The sequence below is a fragment of the Mandrillus leucophaeus genome, unplaced genomic scaffold, assembly GCF_000951045.1.
Source record: "Mandrillus leucophaeus isolate KB7577 unplaced genomic scaffold, Mleu.le_1.0 Scaffold123, whole genome shotgun sequence".
In the NCBI taxonomy this organism is placed as follows: domain Eukaryota; kingdom Metazoa; phylum Chordata; class Mammalia; order Primates; family Cercopithecidae; genus Mandrillus; species Mandrillus leucophaeus.
The window spans coordinates 5,491,380-5,512,396 of record NW_012100654.1 but is presented as its reverse complement, the minus strand read 5'-3'; the positions used below and the strand labels follow the sequence as shown (position 1 = coordinate 5,512,396).

The 21,017-nt window shown below is 37.6% G+C and overlaps 1 protein-coding gene across 4 annotated transcripts in view; it reads right to left on the bottom strand.

Moving 5' to 3' along the window:
* Positions 1-21,017, bottom strand: part of GOLGB1 (golgin B1) — a 90,575-nt gene that overhangs the window by 25,462 nt on the left and 44,096 nt on the right. For all 4 annotated transcript variants that reach the window (XM_011971598.1, XM_011971599.1, XM_011971596.1 and 1 more), the window contains 4 exons: positions 17,621-17,735; positions 14,943-15,016; positions 8,868-14,056; positions 5,794-7,708 (listed from right to left, as the gene is read on the bottom strand). In XM_011971598.1, coding sequence (XP_011826988.1) covers positions 5,794-7,708; positions 8,868-14,056; positions 14,943-15,016; positions 17,621-17,735 — 7,293 coding nt within the window. The remainder of the gene's footprint in view (positions 1-5,793; positions 7,709-8,867; positions 14,057-14,942; positions 15,017-17,620; positions 17,736-21,017) is intronic.

Genomic DNA, 21,017 nt, shown 5'->3' with positions numbered 1-21,017 from the left:
ACTATTCACAATAGCAAAGACTTGGAATCAACCCAAATGTCCATCAGTGACAGACTGGATTAAGAAAATGTGGCACACACACACCATGGAATACTACGGAGCCATAAAAAAGGATGAGTTTGTGTCCTTTGTAGGGACGTGGATGCAACTGGAAACCATCATTCTCAGCAAACTATCGCAAGAACACCGCATGCTGTCACTCATAGGTGGGAATTGAACAGTGAGATCACTTGGACACGGGAAGGGGAACATCACACACCGGGGCCTATTATGGGGAGGGGGGAGTGGGGAGGGATGGCATGGGAGTTACACCTGATGTAAATGAGGAGTTAATGGGTGCTGATGAGTTGATGGGTGCAGCACACCAACATGGCACATGTATACATAGGTAACAAACCTGCACGTTGTACACATGTAGCCTAGAGCTCAAAGTATAATTAAAAAAAAAAAAAGAAAAAGAAGTTAAGAAAATCTATGAGACGAAGAAAAAAATTCCTTAGACATTAAAAATAGAATGGCAAAAATGTAAAAAAATTTGGAATCAAAATACAAAGGTAAGAAAATCTTCCAGAAATACAGCAAAAAAAGAGAGAAAAGGTAAGAAAATTAGAGAAGCATTCGAGAAGGTCCTACATCTAAATAACAAAAATTTCAGAAATAAGACAACAGAGAAAAAGGATAGAAGAAAATGGTAAAAAAATAATTCAATGAAATTTCCAAAAAGCTGCTAGTATGATTTCTTAGATTCAAAGGACTAGTTAGCATGATAAGGAAAAAAAGACCTATACCAAATTATACAATCAAAAAATTCCAGAATAGGGGAGAAAGGGAGGGAAGGTGGGGTGAGGGGAAGGGAAGTGAGAAACAGATGACATACAAAGGATCAGGAATCAGAATAGCTTTAGACTTGTGAACCACATATAACCTAAAAAGCAATAAACCAACGTCTTCACAATTTTGAAGGGAAGTTATTTTCAGCCTAGAATTCTATATCCAACAAAACTATCCACCAGGTAAGAGAGATAAAAAGACATTTTCAATAAATTTACCTTCCATGTATCATTTCTTAGGGAGCTACTGAATGATTTATTCCAAGAAAAAGATGGCACAAAATCAAGAAAACGAATACATAGAATAGACGAAATAGGAGATCTAATATAGGAGAAAGGTGAAGGGAAATATTCTAGGATAGAAAGTGTATCCTAGGAGTACAGGGCCACTGGTTCATGTAGAAGGAAATCAGGTACTCCAGGAGAATTTTCTTCCTGAAGATGAAATTGATGGCAATAAACATCTTGAGAGGAGATGTGGACAAATGGCAGTAAATCTGAGGTTAAATTACATTAAGTGCAAAGAAAACTAAGTAACAACAATAACAAAAACTGTTATTAATCTGGGAAAAACAGACTCAGGAAAATAAAAGTAACATGTCTCTAATGCTCTAGTAGCATTTGTAGTCATAAAAATGCAACTCTGAATTGGTTTAACCAAAATTAAAATTAAATTATATCAAGAAAATGAGGAAGGTCAGGCGTGGTGGCTCACGCCTGTAATCCCAGCACTTTGGGAGGCCGAGGTGGGTGGATCACAAGGTCAGGAGATCGAGAACATCCTGGCTAACACAGTGAAACCCCGTCTCTACTAAAAACACAAAAACTTAGCTGGGCGTGGTGGTGGGCGCCTGTAGTCCCAGGTACGTGGGAGGCTGAGGCAGGAGAATGGCGTCAACCTGGGAGGCGGAGCTTGCAGTGAGCCGAGATCGTGCCACTGCACTCCAGCCTGGGCGACAGAGTGAGACTCCGTCACAAAAAAAAAAAAAGAAAAAAAGAAAAGAAAAGAAAAAGAAAAAGAAAAAGAAAAAAGAAAATGAGGAAGGGGTTTGTATTAAAATGTACACACACTGGCTGGGCGCAGTGGCTCACGCCTGTAATCCCAACACTTTGGGAGTCCAAGGCAGGCGGATCATGATGTCAAGAGATTGAGATCATCCTGGCCAACATGGTGAAACCCCGTCTCTACTAAAAATACAAAAATTAGGTGGGCATCGTGGTGCACGCCTGTAGTCCCAGCTCCTTGGGAGGCTGAGGCAGAAGAATCGCTTGAACCCGGGAGGCGGAGGTTGCAGTGAGCTGAGATCGCACCACTGCACTCCAGCCTGGGGACAGAGCAAGACTCCGTTTCAAATAAATAAATAAGTAAAAAGTGCATACACTAATAGGTTTTACTGTGAAAGCAGGGGGAGTAGAGCGCTAAACCCTGTTAGTGTAAAGAAAGTCAATAGTTGAACAACTGAAGAGCCAAAAATGCAATATAAGCATGATATTTAGATACAGAGGAAATACTGAAATAAGCTAAAAGGTTGACAGCAAATTGCCTCAGAAGAAATGGGGCTGATGTAGTACTACTCTTAGCTTTTCCCACCAAACATTGTAGAATTTAGTGACTAATTAAATATGTGCCATATAACTTAATTTTTAACCCAAACCCCAAAACGTATTTTTGTTTTGATTTAAGGCAAAAACATATTCCTTTATGCAATCCATTCAATCCATAGTATCTAGACTAGAGGTATCCTAGAATGGATCATCAGAAAGCTGTGTGCCTGGGACTGCATTTTAGCTCCTTGGAGTGGTAGTTTTAGTGAACTGGACATAATTCTTTTGCTATGCACTTACATTAAGGGACAGCTAAATAAAAACCCTAAAAAACACATTATTATATTTACTGTAGAGAAGTAATGGATGTTTCACAACTGCATAGTGTTCTCTTTATGGGAACACAGAAGAAATTTCTTACAGGCCTCAATACTTAAAGACTATTCTTGTCTTGAGTAGGTGATTTTTCTTTCTCCTTTTCTCCTAGACAATGAATACTGCAGTCATGCATGTGGTTTTCATTCCCTCTTTCTGATGGCTAATAGAAACCTCAGAGCAAACTATGGATCCCGCTTTCTAACACAGTATAGAACATAGTAACTTCCCCTTGGGACACTAACCTTACTCCTGGTTTAATCTTTTTCTAGCCTATCCTCTTTTTCTCTTCCATCTCAGTCCCTTTTATCTTGAAAAACTGTTTATATCTTTATATGCTACCCCAAATCATTTTCAAAATGAGAAGCGCATAGATAAATACAGGCACCCCTAGAGATATGCCATTTGCTTAGTCAATTCTATGCTAAAGATGTACAAACAAGTATAAGACATGACACTTACCAGGAGTTTGCAATCTAATTGGGGAAATAAAAAATAGTGTATAGAAATTAAACACATGCACACACACACACACACACACACAAAATATGGCAATATGGGACAAATGGTAAGTAAAGTACTAGGCAAGTACAAAGGCAAAAGACAATCAGGCAATCACGAAATATAAGCAGAGGATTTGAGCTCTGGAATGACCTTTAAATAGTGGGAAATAGATACTCAAAAAAGGAAAGCAATTGGGAGAACATTTTGGCTGCAGATGATAATGTGGGTAAGTAGGAGATACCAGGTATGATTATTGCGTACTGAGTAGATCAGTTTGGCGTGAATGAAGGGTATGAGTAGGGAGCAGTAAAAGGGAACGCTGGAAAGGTATGGATAAATTATAGGGTCTTGACCGGGTGCGACGGCTCACGCCTGTAATTCCAGCACTTTGGGAGCTGAGGCAGGTGGATAACCTGAGGTCAGGAGTTCAAGACCAGCCTTGCCAATATGGTGAAAGCCCATCTCTACTAAAAATACAAAAATTAGCTAGGTGTGGTGGTGCATGTCTGTAGTCCCAGCTACTTGGGAGCCTGAGGCAGGAGAATTGCTTGAACCTGGGAGGCGGAGGTTACAGTGAGCCAAGATTGTACCACTGCACTCCAGTCTGGGTGACAGAGCAAGACTCCATCTCAAAAACAAACAAACAAACAAACAAAGCAAAAACAGGGTCTTAAATGCCAGACTAAAGGGGGTTTGAATACTAAGTCTATTCTAGAGATAGTACAACTTTTAAACATTTTTAAGTAGTGCAATAACAAAATAGAGTTTCAGAAAGACTTATTCGGCCATGGTCTGAAAATACTGGAGAGATGATAACCTGGAAGCAACATTATTACAACAGTTTAAGGATAAAGTGTTAGAGCTTATCTTAGGATGTTGAAGATGGAAAAGAAAAATATTTGAGGCACATTGTGAATAAAAGAGTGATACATCTTGAGGGTTAAATAAAATAAAATCACAGTTATGAGCCTTTGAGAACAGAGTAATATGACTGTGAATTACAGAAACATGAAAATAAAAAAGTTGGCTTGGCTGTAACTATCCAGCAAACAAAAATGTGCAAAGTTGAGTGCGTAGTGTTTATAACAGATAAGAATAATAAAGCAATTCACTGAATTAAACATAGTTAGCTAATTCAGAATCTATCCTAACAGCTCCACGAAAAAAGATTTTGACTTGGAAGATAATCAATACCAGCATATCATAAATTACAGCTTTGAGGCACATACCGTCCTGATGAATAGAACCTTTTGCATTTACGTTCTGAAAAGACAGACAAAAGGCCAAGCTCTCAGGGCGAAGTCAACTGAACTCAAATTATTTAAAAAATATAAACAGGTATGCGTATGTTGGAAGTCAAAACCACAACTGAACAGAAGGGCTTTGTTCAGATTACAGAAGGGGAAAGACTGTCTATAAATACAGGATATTAAGTGAAATAGGAATGAATACAATTACCTACAATGAAAAGGAGACACTGACTCTACAGTTAGGGGAAATAATCTTTTCACTAGAGCTAATCTTAAAAATTAGAATTTTCAGATTCTAGGGATGGGTCACATTTCAAAATGGAAAACCCAGCCTTTCAAAACTCTATTTATTTCCTATTTGGCCTATTTTCCTACAAATACAAAGCCTTGACAGAGTTAAGAGACTATCATGAAAGTGAAGACAGTAACATTGCAAAGTAGAATCCCCTAACAAGCCAAGAGTGGTGGCTCATGCTTGTACTCCCAGCTATTTGGGAGGCTGAGGCAGGAGGACTGCTTGAGCCCAGGAGTTCAGTAGAATCCCCTGACAACCTGGCTTGGCTCATACAGTTCCAGTTTTTGCCCCTGAATCTTGGGAGACCTGGATTAAACTCCTGGCTCCTACTAAAAGCTGTCAAATGTCAGCATTAGGAAGCCTCTTTAGCTTTTTCTCCCATTGGAAATGTTGGGTATTAAAAGGAAGTGGGTAAATGGTTCAGCCTGCAAATAAAACTTTACAAAAAAGTCATTTAAACTTATTTAAAGAAACTCTTTTTACATTTAACTTTTTTTTTATTTTTGACAAATTAGGGTTGAGTTACCCATGAGATGAACTGAGTCCTTCCTGCTCCAAATTCTACCAGATAATCTATTGCTAAATTGTAAGCAAGGCACTAAATGGTAACACTTCCACTGTAAGAAGGCGCTAAGTGATCCTTTTGCTTTCTTTCAGTTAAGCTATGACAAATTCTGGAAACATTTACATGTGTCTTTGTGTATATCAAATATATAAAACAGCTTTCCACCTCTTAGTCCTTTTATAACAAATGGAGAGTTTTTGTGCCAAGGAAATTTCTGATTTTTTTTCTAATGGTATTGGCAGCTTTCGCAATTTAAATCATGTTTCTGTGTTTCTCTAAGAACAAACAGAACCTGTGGGATATATAATACTTCCCCTGAGTGCCCAGATAATATGTATAAGAATGTGTTTATTCTTTTCTGTAAAAATAAATTAAAAGAAAGGTTCAAAAACTCTTAAACAGATCAGAAAGAAATAACTAGCTACTCACTAGTCTGTCTCTGTCATTTTGGAGTGAAGACATAGCCTTTTTTAAACTCTGTACTTCAGCCAGGCTGGTGGCAGGCTGAGCTGCAGACCTCTGCTTCCCTTCCTCTGACTTTCGAAATTTCTCCAGCTCATTCCACAGGTGATCTCTCTCATTCTGTAGACTGGCCATAGCCTTGGAAAAGGACTGCACTTGGTTATAAGAATCTTCTAGTTGTGAGGACAAGTGAAGCAGTTGCTCATCTTTGGATAGGAGCTGTTGGTTAAGTTTCTCAAGGTAAGATAAGCTGTTCTCCTCAGGCAAGTCCATTGAAAAGGTGGTTTCAGAAAGAAGAGCATGTCTTTCTCTGTTTAAGAGTCCCTGTTGTTCTTTCAACTGTGCCAATTCCTTCAGACTGGCATCATATTTCCTTTTCAGTTCATCAAGTTCCTCATTGGCATGATCTCTACTATTTTGCAAGGAACTCATAGACCTTCCAAAAGACTGAATTTGTGCTGTGAGATCTTTATTTTCTTTGGTGACCATGAGTAACTTCTGTTCCATCTCCACCAGATCTCTTGCTAGTTCTGCTACTCTCTCTTCTGCTGTTTCAGTTTCATTTCTCATTATCCCTGCATCATGATGAAGATGCTTTAATTCTTTCTTCAGTTTATCTTCAATTTCACCTACCTTCTTGGCAGCTTCCTTTTGAACACAAACCAATTCTTCTTCCAGTTCTGTAATTCTCTTTTGAGAGGAGGAAAGCAAAGCACTTAACCTCTGTAGCTCTTCTTCTTTTACTTTTAACTGGGCATGATAGATTCCTAAAGTACCTTCTTCTTGCAAGGCTGTTACTTGTCTCGTTAGCTGGGATACAGACACTTTCAAACTCTCAATCTCTTTAGATAAATCTCGTTTCTCCTCTTGCAGGGCATTAGAGGACCTCTGCAGATCCTCATTAGCTTCCTCAGATTCCTTCAGCTTTTCTTCTAATTTAGCATATTTATTTTTCAGCTCCTTATTTTGCTGAAGTTGAGCTTCAAGAAGTTGCTTTTGTTGGCTGTCCTTTATTGATATCACTTGGTTCAGGTCTTCTCTATATTGGATCAGTTCTGCATCTAGCTTGGCATTCTCAGAATTGAGATCATCCATATGACTTCTCAAGCCTCGTATTTCTTCTTTAAGCTTATTATTCTCAGCAGCAGCCTCTTGGATGAGTTGGTCTTTTTCCAAGATTACAGAGAGATGTCGCTCTTCCAGCTGCTGATAGTTACCCACTATGCGGTCTCGATCATTTTGGAGAGAAGACATGGATTTAACAAAGGAATCCAACTGTGCCTTTTGCTGAATGTTTTCCTTTTTGATGGCATTCAGTGTTTCCATGAGCTGATTGGTTTTGTCCACAGCCTTCTTGTTCTCCTCTTCTAAAACAATATTCTCCTCTTCCTCCTGGGACAGCAGGTTTTCCAGCTCTTTAATTTCTTTATCATGTTGCTGACGCAGTTCAGCAATAGCTACTTGGATTGCCTCTTCCTTGCCAGAAAGCAGGCTTATCATCTTTTGCTCTTTCATATTTATTTCTTCATGCAGCCTACTGGTCAGTTCTCTGGAGGCCTGAAGATCAGTCTCCAGTTGTTCATAACTGAACTTAGAATTTTGAATATCAGCCTCTTGCTGCCTTATGATCCCTTCCAAATTTTCTTTTTGTTCCTTACATTTTTCTAAAGAGTTACTTAAATCAGTCAGCTGGTCTTTGAGAATGTTAAGTTCTGATTCCAACTTAGCTAATTCATTCTGAGAATTGTGGTATAGGTGGCGTGTCTCTTCTAGCTGAGACAAAAGTTCCTTGTTTTCCCCCTGTAGAGTATCACAGACCTTCTGTTGAAGCTGGACCTCTGTCTGGGCCTTGGACTCCCAAATCTGCTTGTCATGTTCAAGCCTGAAAGAGAGAGAAGGTCATTAGTTACAGATTTCAAGAAAAAAACTATGTTTCCCAAAGAACAAATACTATAACATGTACTCAATAGATTTACAAATGAATTAACATTCATAACAGGTGTTAAATGTTTTACTGAAGACGTATTAATTCTCTGTACCTACATATTTATCTACTGAGTGCTATGTATTAAAGGTATATCACACCTAAGGGTTCATATATTTAAGTCATAAACTCCAAAATATGTCATTTAGTGACATGGTTTTCGACATCCTGAAAAGTAACATTTTCTCCTACTTTATTCTACTTTGCTCCAGACAAGCTAATGTCTGGCTTCTCTAAGGGATAATCTTGATATGAAAGGCAGTGAGGAAATCTATTTTAGAACAAAAGGGTCCTATTAGAAGCAAGGAATACAAAGGATGAGAGACATTGTTAGTTCTAGAGCTTAAAAAGTGATATAAAATTGAAATTTGAGAAAAAATAACTCTACAAGGCATATGCAGTATCAATTAATGTGGACTACAGGAAGGAGAAAAGATGAGACTATCTAGGACACCAAGGCAATTAATTTGAGAGTACTCTGGTAAAAATCCAGGCAAGAGTAGTTGAAATGGAAATGAAAAGAAATACAGAGGCCAGGTGTAGTGGTTCATGCCAGTAATCCTAGCACTTTGGGAGGCCGAGGCGGGTGGATCACCTGAGGTTAGGAGTTCGAGACCAGCCCGGCCAACATGGTGAAACCCTGTCTCTACTAAAAATGCAAAAAATTAGCTGGACGTGGTGGTAGGCTCCTGTAATCCCAGCTACTCAGAAGGCTGAGGCAGGAGAATTGCTTGAACCCAGGAAGTAGAGGTTGCAGTGGGCCAAAAGCACGCCATTGCACTCCAGCCTGGGTGATAAGAGCAAGACTCCATCTTAAACAAAACAGAAATAAATCTCTCAATAGAAAGATGGGAAGAGAAGATGTGAACTTTTCATGTTCATGCAGTTGTAGCAGGATTGTTCTTTGCCAAAAAAAGAGTAGATGTGAGAGGGAATATATCTCCCATGGGAATTTATGCCAAAATTAGTCCCATTGTCTAAAAGGAAACAAATAGTTTAGAGACTTTCTTTGCTTCCAGTTACGTCTGGAGGAGGAAAAAATTCACTACTCATTTACCTGGAAATGTTAATCTTTAATTCCTCCATATGGATGGACATCTGTCTAAGCTGATCCTTTAGAACACTGCAATTCTCTTCTTTGAGTCTAATTTCTTCTTCTTTGGTTTGAATCGCATCACTAAACTTCCTCTCCCATTTCTTAGCTTCGTCTATTACCCTGTCGCGATCATCCTGGAGGGAAGACATGCTCTTAGTAAAGGCTGCAAGCTGGGCCACAGTACTGTCCAAGTTTTCCTGAACTTGCTGAATTTCCTTGTCTTTCTTGTTCAAAGTAACCTGAATCTCTCCAATTGTCTCTTCCAAGTGGACTTTTTCTCTGCGCAAAGCATCCAGCTTCTCTTGCATATTCTTCTTCTCTTTCAGGTGCTTCTCTTCTGCCTGTTCCAGTCTTCGCTCAAGATCTTCATCCTTTTGTTTCATTTGGCTTTTAACTGATTCTTTATTTGACTGGAGTTCCTTTTTCAACTTGAGATTGTCTGCTAGGACCCTTGCTGCTTCACTTTGTGTGTCATCTAGCAGGACTTTGAAGCTAGCTAATTCTGCTTGTGCCTTTTTGCGGTGTTCAACTGCTTGAGCCAGATTTTCTTTGGTTATTTCCAAATCTTTTTGAGACTCAGTTTGAACAAATTCTAGAGCTTTAACAGTTCTCTCCAGAGCACTAATTTTCTCTTGATACCTGATGCAGTCCTTCTGTAGCTGCTTTACTTCTTGTTGTTTTTCTTTTAACAGTTCCTGAAGTTCCTTTGCATGGCTTTTATTTCCAGGTTCTTTCTGAGCACCTTGTATTTTCTCCAAATATTCCTTTCGTATTTCTGATTCCACCTTAGTTTTTTCCTTGACTAACTGCTGCTTTTCTTCTTCCAATTCACTCACACACTTTTTAAGGTTCTTCATTTCAGATTCCAATAGCTCATTTTTTATTTGGGCATCTGTAACATCCTGACAATAATTCCCAATGCTTCCATTAAGTTCTGCTAATTGATTCATAAGCCTCTCTTCCAAATCATCTTTCTCTTCTTCTGCTGTCTCCTTTAGTTTGGTAACTCTGGAGAGTTCTTCTTGGATTTGCTGATTTAACAGGTTCATTTTGCTTACTTCTTCCTGAAGCAGTTTTAGTTCACCATCCTTTGTTGATATCTGACTCAGTAAGGCATTTCTCTCATTTTCTAGAGTCTGGCTAAATTCCTTGTTTTTCTGCTTCTCCTCCTCTAATCCAGCAATTCTTTCTTTGAGCTGATCAATCTGCTGTAGGTAGTTATTAATTTCATCATGTGAGCTGACATCCTCACTTACAGCAGGGTTGGCACTGTTCTCTGAAGGAACCGATTCTGAACATGCAGGCCTTGTGCTCATACTCAGAGAGTCTTGATCTTCAGTCTCACCTGGTACAGACTGTGTGGCCTCTTCCGTGACATTCATTTGGTTATCGTGTTTCTCAGTGGCCTCTAGGTTAGCTTGTTTAGATACATTACTTTCTAACTGATGCTTTAAATCTTGAACCTCTTCACTTAGAGAGTCTTTCTCCGACATTAAAGACTGAAACTTCTTAGAAAGGGTTTCATACTCCATTTTGACCCTTTCAAGTTCTTCTTTCATGCTGGCATTGGAAGAAAGAAGTGTTTCCATACACTCTTTAGCTGTACCTCCTGCAGGGTGCACCTCTGCCCTAAGCCGGTCATTCTCTTCTTCCAGCTCTAGGATTTTCTGCTGTTTAGATTTAGCAAACTTTCTCATCTTTTCTTTCATTTCCTCCATTTCTTTCTCAGCTTCCTGCAACTGCTTTTCTGTCTCCTTCTTGTTTGCCTCTGTGCTTCTTAACTTGCCATACAGTTCTTGTTTCTCTTGCCTCACAGCTTCCACCACGTGCTGAATCCTTTCTGCTTCATTACTAACATTCTCATAGGACTGCAGAAGAATTTCATACTCTTTTTGTAGTTCCTTGTGTTTCTCTTGCCACTCACTACTTTCTGCAATCTTAGAAGACTTCAAAGATTCAATTTCCTTCACTAACTTTTCCTTGTCTTCAGTAAGACCCTCTAGAGCTAGTTTTAGACTTTCACAGGAGCCACTGAGACTTTGATTTTCCAATAAAGACCTGTCCATTTCTGTAATGAGTTTGTCTCTTTCTTCTTGAAGAAGAGCTAACCTTCCTAAGACTCTATCTTTTTCTTTATTTTGAGCAGAAACATGGCTTTCCACATCTGCCAGAGACTTGGTGAGATGTTCAATGGTATCTCTGGCCAAAGACAATTCCTCTTGGAGACTTTTGTTTTCTTTTAGTGCTTCTTTTCGGGAAATAAGGGCAGCTTGCAGTTTCCTTTGTATTTGTTGCTTTGCTCTACTTTCTTCTTCCATCTCTTCTGGTTTTTGCTTCATTTCACAAAGTTCCACCTGTAGCTGCTTTATCCTCTCATCATGCTCTTTGGCTTGCATTTCTAGCTGTGTATGTAGAGCCTTAATTAAATCTTCTTGTTCTATTATCTCTGTCTGTATTTTAGTGAGAGCTGCTTCTTTCTCACAAAGTTGTCCAGAAAGGTAGCTAACGTCTTCTTCCTTTTTGCTTATGAGTTTTTGCAGTTCATCTAGCTCAGGTTGCAATTCTCTTAGATGTTCTAGACCAGCAATTTGTAGTTGGCTGCTTTCCAATTTCTGCTGCAGGCTTTCTGCACGAACTTCAGCTTCATGGGATGCTGTCTTTAGACTCTCAATTTCTAAACCCTGTTTATTTATCTGGTCTTGTAACTGAAATACCTCTTCTGATTTTTTAGTAAGTTCACTTGTTGTAGAACTAATTTTCAATTCTAACTCTTCTTTCTCAGTCTCTATTTCCTTCAGCTGGGCCTTAATCTGGGCAACAGAAGTTCCGCCCTGCAGAGCACTCGCATCTTCAGAATGAGAAGGCCAGTCTGGGCACAAGTTGGACTCTAAAACAGGTTGAGTGTGATGCTGTTCTGTGGCTTTGAATAAAGGTTCTTCTAAACCCGGAGTGGGAGAGCACCATTCCTGCTGGTCAGGGCTTGGGAGTTTTCCATCTATGGATTCCCTTACTTGAATCTGGAGTTGCCTTAGGTGGTCTCCAATATTCTCATTTTCCTTGCTTTGCTCATCAAACTGTTCTTGCAAGCGATTGTAGTCATCTTTCTGTTGCTTTAGCTCCTCCCTAAGATGTCTTTCTTTTTCCTGTGCCTTTTTAAGAATTGCCTTGCGGGAGGTTAAGGCTTCCTGTAGCTTCTTTTGAAGTTGCTCCTTTTCTTTTTCAAGGGCCAGTATCTTTTCTTCTAGTTCTGGTTTCCAGTGTTCACCACTATCTGTACCAGGTGGACTTATCACCACTGTTTCCTTTACAAGTGCTACGGAGTCCCCATCACTTGCATCCGTGTTACTTGTGGTTAACTTCTGGATAATTACTTGGTTTTCACTGATTTCTGCTTGGAGCAAATCTATTTGGTTTGTTTTATCTTGCAAGGTCTGATTCATCTGTTTGACCAGAGCCTGTAATTGTTCTTCAGCTGCCATCTTTTCTTCCAAATCCTTCCTTATATGCTCTAGTTCCACTTCTTTCTCAGATATTGTCTGTTTTAAAGAAATTTCTATTTCTTGGCACTTAGAAGTCACACATTTTTCTGAGTATTCTTTGTTTTCTTTATCTTCTTCCACTTCTCCCCTCTCACTCTCACTGAGTGGGATCTCTTTCTTAGATTGATCTTTCAAGTTGGCTAATTCCTCTTCCAATCTACTGACTCTTTGAAGAAGCTCCTTTCTGTTAATAAGAGCTGCCTGGAGCTTTCTCTTTCTCTGCTCATTTTCTTTCTTCAGAAGGTCAAATTCATGCTGGAGTTCTTCCTTACTTATCAGTCCTGCTGGGCTCATCTCATCATAATTTTGTTTAAGGCCAGAAACAACTTCATTATCTTCTTCTACTTGCTCTTTTTTTGCTTCCTCAGCTCTGGATAATAAATTTAGCTGTTCTTTAAGAGTCTTAATTTCAACCCCAAGAGAAAACTTCTCTTCATTAAGCTGAACCATTTTCTCAGTCATACTAAAGCTGATTTCTGTCACTTGTTGATCCTTCTCCTCGATGGTTTGTTGGAGGGTTTCCACATCTCTCTTTTTCTCCAGTAAGAGCTGATCCATTTTTGCTATTTCAAGTTCCTTCTGTGAAAGAGCCTGCGACAGTTCTTCGACCTTACTTGAGATATGCCTCACACGTTCTGCCCCCTCAAGCACTTCACTTTCCTTATTTTGCAGCTGGCTTTGCAAGCTTCTTATCAGGGTACTCTGCTCAGAAAACTGAAGCTGCACATCATCCAGTTCATTCTGTAAAACTTCAATTTTCACATCTTTAGATTTGGCTTCTATGCTGAGACTATGGATCTGTTCAGTGAGCAGGTTGTGATGAGCAGTTTGGCTTTCATAGTCAAATCTTCTTTGCCTTTCTGCTTCTGCAAGGTTCATTTCCAGTTGCTTTACCTGAGCCCTCAATTCTGTTACTACACTAAGTTCCTTCACCTGAGCGAGAAGCTGGTCTCTTTCTTCAGACAAAGCAGTGAATGCACTGCTGTTGTTGTCAGCATTTTTCTTAAACTCCTCAATCAACTGGTTTAGGTTGCTAATTTCCTTAGCTTTCTCATCTAAATTTTTCTCATAGATTTCTTGTGCTTTATGAAAGTTTAGCTCAAGCTCCAAAATTTGACTTTTTAACCTTTCCAACTCATCCTGATGACACTGACCAATATCTGGTACAGCAGAAAGGGATTTATCACAATCCTGCTTTGTTGATTTCAATTCTACTCCAGCATCATTTAAAGATATTTCCTCAGATGTTCTATTTTGATGTTCAGTGCTCGCCTGTTCTTTCTCAACTGCTGGAAGACTGCTCTCTTCATTTGGCATTAAGGGAAAATTTTGCCCTGTATCTTCAAGAAATACTTCCATTTTAATTGGAGCTATTCCCTCACCCTCCATCTGTTTCATTTCTTTCTGGTCAAGGACCTCATGATCCCCTTCCTCAGCCCTTTTCCCCTGGAGCTGTAATTTAAGAAATGCAATTTCCTCTTGAGCTTCTTTCATTTCCAACAATAAAACTGATAATTCTTTATGTTTCTGAGAAAATGTGTTTTCTAGAACATCTTGTCCACTTTCCTCAGTAGAAGAGCTCCTCTTGTTGGCATTATCAACAATGCTGATCTATTTTTAGAAAAAGAAAAAAAAAAAGGCTTTAATCAAATGTTTTACAACATTAAAAAAAAATAGCCCAATTAAAAACTTGTATTTCATCTTCTACAACTTCAGACTTTTTGGTCAAAACCTTCTTTGTACCATAACACTGCTAAAACATTTTCAAATCAGTTTGTCTTTCCCAACCAGACCTCCAAGGACACTCTGCCAATCCTGCACTGAAGTCAAGCCCTATTCATAAGACCTAAGGAAACCTGGAATTCATTTTCTGGAGATTCCTTACATGAGAAGTTTTTTTTTTCTTCAGAATAAAACTCCTATTAAAAAAAAAAAAAAAAGTAAGCAGATCCTTTTGTTAGGAAGCCACATTATTCCTCAAGGGCATGTATGATTCTATCACTGACTTACTGATTAGAAGAACATAGCTAACTAAACACAACACAGCTAACAATAATCTTAAATCAACAGAATGATACTAAGCAACCATACACTTATAGTAATTTTCAGATTATAAAAAGGATCATTCTCTAAAGATCCCTTTTTATTTAATCTTAGTAAAACTGTGCCAATCTTATCTCATCTCTTCACCGAGAAACTCTTCTGAGATGAACAAAGAAGTTGAGACAGATGATAACCCAGTATAAAAAAATGGGTTATCAAATCCCAAATTAGTAGCTACTATATTTGTGTTGCTTTAGGACAATGAATTCTAATATTCAGAAACAAGTAACAATAAATGAGATATAATAACCATTATGAATCTCTTTAATAGGTCTTACACTATAGGTAATGTACTTCTCTGACAACACTAGAAAATTATAGACGTGTTTTCATATGAAGCTACCTTCTCTTAATCTAGTTCATGTTCTGATTATATTAAGAACATATCACTTACCTCACTGACTTCTCTATCTGCTTCCCCAATTCTATTCTGAGCCTCCAGAAGAGTAATCTGAGAAGATAGTTTTTCTGAAAGTCACAAAATAAATATCTTTAGAAGATATATATGGAGTGTATGAACAAACAGGATTGCATGTGAAGCTATCTGAAATGCATGAAATAATTTTTTTACAAAATAAAATAATTTGGGAGAGAAAAAAGCCTCATTAAAATAAAGAAGTGGCAAGAGGATATGATTACATGAGATATAAGATAGAACAGTACTAGGTGATGATAATGATACTGAATGAAGTATACTAAATAGTGGAAGGTTTGAAAGGAGAATGATGCCAGGGTGCAGGACATAGAGCAGCAACTATTTCTGTGGCATAATCCAGAACTTCTAGGACAATATATATAATTTATCTATAATCCTACCATGTTTGTAATATATATTTGGCATTAATATAGCACTTACAATGTTCTTCAGTGTTCATAAAGATATCAAATTTTAGCACGAAAAGGGAGCTATCCTATCTCCTCAATGATCATATAAGGAAACAAAGAAATGACATGACCCGAAAGATTATGCAGCTAGTTCAGGGAGCTGGGATTAGAATCCAAGTCTTTGGAGTTTTAACCCAAATTCTGTTACAATGTGTATATATTGAGCATCGATATCAATATCCTCAAGAAGCTTATATTCTTTCTGAGAAGATAAAACAGATATACCAAAGGAAAAATACATATATATGTATTTTTTATACTGTATCCAAATGTCTTAATGTGACCTACAGGAACCCTTATGCTTTGACCCTACTAATTCTGCAACCTCCTCTTCTTGTATTGCACCCTTTTTGTTCACTCTGCTCCAAAAACACTGGCCTGTTTTCTCTTCTGCAAACTTATCAAGTTCATTCATACCTGAGGACATTTGTACTGCTTTTTTCTCTGCCTGGAATGCTCTTTGCTTAGCCTCTTTGCATGGCTGTCCCCTTTTCATCATTCAGGTTTAAAGTCCCCGGAAAGGCCTACTCTCACTACTCCAATTCTGCGTTCCTCTTCTCCAAGGCATACTTGAAATACCCTGTTTTATTTTTAGCCTAATACTTATCATTCTCTGAAACTTTCTTATGTGTATAAACAGGTTTGCAGTCTGTCTTCCCCTCCAATATGATCATAGCTATATCCCCAGGAACGACAATAGTGCCTGGCACATAGGAAAGGCACCATAGATGAGACAAGTGAATTCAAGACACTATCTAATATGTTCAGACACTTCACAAGATTACTTGAAAAAGAGGTACAGTGGTAGAAATGTCAGTGCAAAAGGTGAGTTGAAAAGAACATGACATACAAGGTAAAAGTAATCTGTGAGGCCAGACACAAAAACCAATATAGAAAACCTTAAGGTCAGTGATCCCTGCAGGAAAGAGCAAAGGAATGGAACCCATATAATACCTCCAAACCATGTGAAACCACATGGACAGGATACAGATTGTTTGCAAAATTGCAAAATAAGCATCATGGATAAGGTCTCAAAGAAGTGCTCTGAATGGGTTAAATAATGAGCTGAATTTGTGGTGTTCTTTACTTATTAGAAATAGTGGGAATCATCTGATACAAGTGTATAAGCTTCCATTTAGATCTAAGTGGAAAACTGTAAAATGGTTACGTTAGAAATACTGGCTCTAGAGTTTAATAAAAGTTTTACAACCTTTACTTGCTATTCATTCTCACTCCTAAATGATAAAGTGTAGTACTCAGTTAATCCAAGATGAATTAGATCAACAAAGCATTAACGATACGCTACTAAATCCATAAAGTCTACATGAAGCATATGATAAGTGGAAGGAGACACATCTTCATTCTCACTAACTGTTCACACACAATCCAATAGGATAAAATGCTAAGTTCAGTTCAATCCAACAAAACTTTATTCAGTATCCATTATTTGCCAGGTAGTATACTTGTTTTGGGTAAAGCAAAGATAGAAAAAAAAAAATGGCCCCTGCCCTTGAAGAGCTTATAAACTTTAAGAGCTTATAGTAAAAAAGACAAACATATAAACAGATCATTTTAATACAATGTTAAAAGTATAAAAGGATACTATGGAAGCACACAAAAAATCATTTAACCCAACTTTTGGGGATCAGTACCAAATTCCTGAAAAAGATAATATACTAGTCAAGGCCTGAGAGATGAGTAAGAATCATCCAGACTAAAGGAAAGGAGCAGGATTCTAAGTAGGGTACAGCACAAGCATAAACCACTCACTCACAACATAGTTTCTACCTTTAAACCTTTATACTGATCTCTGTTACCTCATCCCACAAATTTACTACCAGAATGTCCTTTCTTTCTTCATTTTACCTATTTTAAAAATCATCTTACTAAGGTCCTGTTCAAGCCATACTTCCTATAGGATACAATGACCATTCCAAAATGATTATGAGTTACAAAGAAATCCTGCAGCATGTATAGTCCATAATGCAAAATGTTATGTAAACACTGATACTATGCTCTAATTGTTTAATGTGTATTAATTTTATCTTTCATAGTTACCAGCTCTATTATCTAAATCTTTATTATCATGAAATCAGAGAATTCTACATGTTACACATAAATAATGATAAAAGTAGAGGTACTTGTGGGATAAGAAGACAGAGAATTATGGTTTTCTTTTATACATACCATTCTCAGCTTTCAGCTCCTCCAGCTCTATAGAACTAAGGAGCAAGGCTCCCTTTTCATTCTCTAGTTCTACCACTCTCTTCTGCAAAGAAGCAATATTCTCCTCAGTGACTGCCTAAATTGTAGAAAGACAACAAATTAATGATTCTCCAGTAGAAAATTCTCACACTAATGCCCAGATAGCCTTTAGCATTTTTGTCTTCTAAAAGTTCTCCAGCCATGAAAATACTTTAAAAATAACATCTACTTATCTGCCTAGGTAATCTTTGAAGAAAGTGTTTTATCTAAAGATTTAGAAAAAGAAATAAAATATTTCACACAAATATCAAGTTCATTGGCTTTTAAATTTAAGATTGAAGCCTGGAATACAAAGATAGAAATTCCAAGTCTATAGCATAAGAAAGAACATTTTCAGGTTCACAAACAAATAATATTAAAAGATTAGATTAATGCCACCAAGTAACATGGTCTCTCTCCTGAAGGAGAATGAACATGAGGAGAAGTTCCACAAAGAGGAATAGAGGCAAAGGAATATGTACCTCTTAAGAAAGGAAGAATATTTATAATTTTTTCCCAAGTATAATAAAAATTCCCTTGCCTTAATTTATACATCCAGAATTTTTGGTCCTAAGGATAGGCATATATCTAATTATGCCACATCTTTAGTTTTATGTCTTTACATATTTTTTTTATTCTCCATGGGTATTATTCTATACAATTTTCATACAATTGTAGAATTTTTAAGCCATGAGGGTCTTCACAGCATACTTGACCCCAAAATCTTCATCCGATGTTTAAAATAAATAGCAAGGGATGAATTTAGGGTTTTTATGGCTTTTATTTTGAGGGAAGTTCCCAGTTTGCAGTACACAGGGCAAGTAAAACTCTTAATAGAATAGCCACAGATATTTCTGGCTTGAAGAATGAGAAGAAAGAGTTTGGGACAAACATAGCTGCTAGGAAGTGAGGAGGGAGATCAGAGAGAAGAAAAAGAGTTAGGAAGGAGGAGCCCTGAATTCTGTGTATAAACTTAGCTGAAATTGCCGGCTGAACAATGGCACTATGTATTTGTTGAACTGACTTAAAGCAGCCCAGCTAAGGCAAAAATAACTGAACGGAGTTTTGATGCCTCTCTGTCATAGGCCAGAGTTTGGGGTTTGAGTCCAACTTACTGTCTGATAAAAAGTAACTAAAATTTTAGAAATAATAACATAGAATCTTGAGAACAAAACACAACATCTGGAATTCAAAACAAAACCATTCACACATAAAGAAACAGGAAAGTGTGACCCATTCTCAAGGAAAAAAATGTAATCAACAGATTCTAGCTATAAAACGATGCAGATTTTGTAAGTAGCAAACAAGAATTTTAATAAAGAAGCTATTTTATCTATGCTTAGGACATAAATGAATATGCTCATAATGAATAAGAAGAAAGGAAATCTTAGTACGAACAAAGAAAATGTAACAATGAACCAGTTTGAAATTCTATAACTAATAAACATAATACCTGAAATGAAAATTTCGATAGGCTTAATAGAATAGAGACAACAGAAGAAAGTCTTGGTGAACTTGAAGATAATAAATTAACAGAAATTATCCAACCTGAAGACGGAAGAATAAAAAAAAAAAATGAATACAACCTCAGGGACACGTGGGACAATATTAAAAGGTTCAATATACGTGTAATTGGAGTACCAGAAGAGACGAGGGGCAGAATAGGAAGAAAAAATATTTTAAGAAACAGAGATATAGACCAATGGAACAGAACAGAGTCCTCAGAAATAATACCACACATCTACAGCCATCTGATCTTTGACAAACCTGAGAAAAACAAGAAATGGGGAAAGGATTCCCTATTTAATAAATGGTGCTGGGAAAATTGGCTAGCCATAAGTAGAAAGCTGAAACCGGATCCTTTCCTTACTCCTTATATGAAAATTAATTCAAGATGGATTAGAGACTTAAATGTTAGACCTAATACCATAAAAACCCTAGAGGAAAACCTAGGTATTACCATTCAGGACATAGGCATGGGCAAAGACTTCATGTCTAAAACACCAAAAGCAACGGCAGCAAAAGCCAAAATTGACAAATAGGATCTCATTAAACTAAAGAGCTTCTGTACAGCAAAAGAAACTACCATCAGAGTGAACAGGGAACCTACAGAATGGGAGAAAATTTTTGCAATCTACTCATCTGACAAAGGGCTAATATCCAGAACCTACAAAGAACTCAAACAAATTTACAAGAAAAAAACAAACAACCCCATCAAAAAGTGGGCAAAGGATATGAACAGACATTTCTCAAAAGAAGACATTCATACAGCCAACAGACACATGAAAAAATGCTCATCATCACTGGCCATCAGAGAAATGCAAATCAAAACCACAATGAGATACCATCTCACACCAGTTAGAATGGCAATCATTAAAAAGTCAGGAAACAACAGGTGCTGGAGAGGATGTGGAGAAATAGGAACACTTTTACACTGTTGGTGGGATTGTAAACTAGTTCAACCATTATGGAAAACAGTATGGCGATTCCTCAAGGATCTAGAACTAGATGTACCATATGACCCAGCCATCCCATTACTGGGTATATACCCAAAGGATTATAAATCATGCTGCTATAAAGACACATGCACACGTATGTTCATTGCGGCACTATTCACAATAGCAAAGAATTGGAATCAACTCAAATGTCCATCAGTGACAGACTGGATTAAGAAAATGTGGCACATATACACCATGGAATACTATGCAGCCATAAAAAAGGATGAGTTTGTGTCCTTTGTAGGGACATGGATGCAGCTGGAAACCATCATTCTTAGCAAACTATCACAAGAACAGAAAACCAAACACCGCATGTTCTCACTCATAGGTGGGAACTGAACAATGAGATCACTTGGACTCGGGAAGGGGAACATCACACACCGGGCCCAACCTTGGGAGGGCGTGGGGGGAGGGATTGCATTGGGAGTTATACCTGATGTAAATGACGAGTTGATGGGTGCTGACGAGTTGATGGGTGCAGCACAGCAACATGGCACAAGTATACATATGTAACAAATCTGCACATTATGCACATGTACCCTAGAACTTAAAGTATAATAATAATAAAAAATTAAAAAAATAAAAATAAAATAAAATAAATAAAAACTAGCTAAACAAACAAAAAAAGAAATGGTCAAAAATTTCTCAAATGTAAGGTTATATATGTAAGAAACTCAACAAAAGCAAGCAAGAGAATGACAAAGAAAACTATAACTAAGTACATCACAGACAAGGATAAAAGGAAAGTCTAAAATCTCCATAGGCAAATGATACTTTACATACAGAGGAACAACAATTTGAATGAATACTGACCAATTTTTAGGGAAAAAATATAGGCCAGA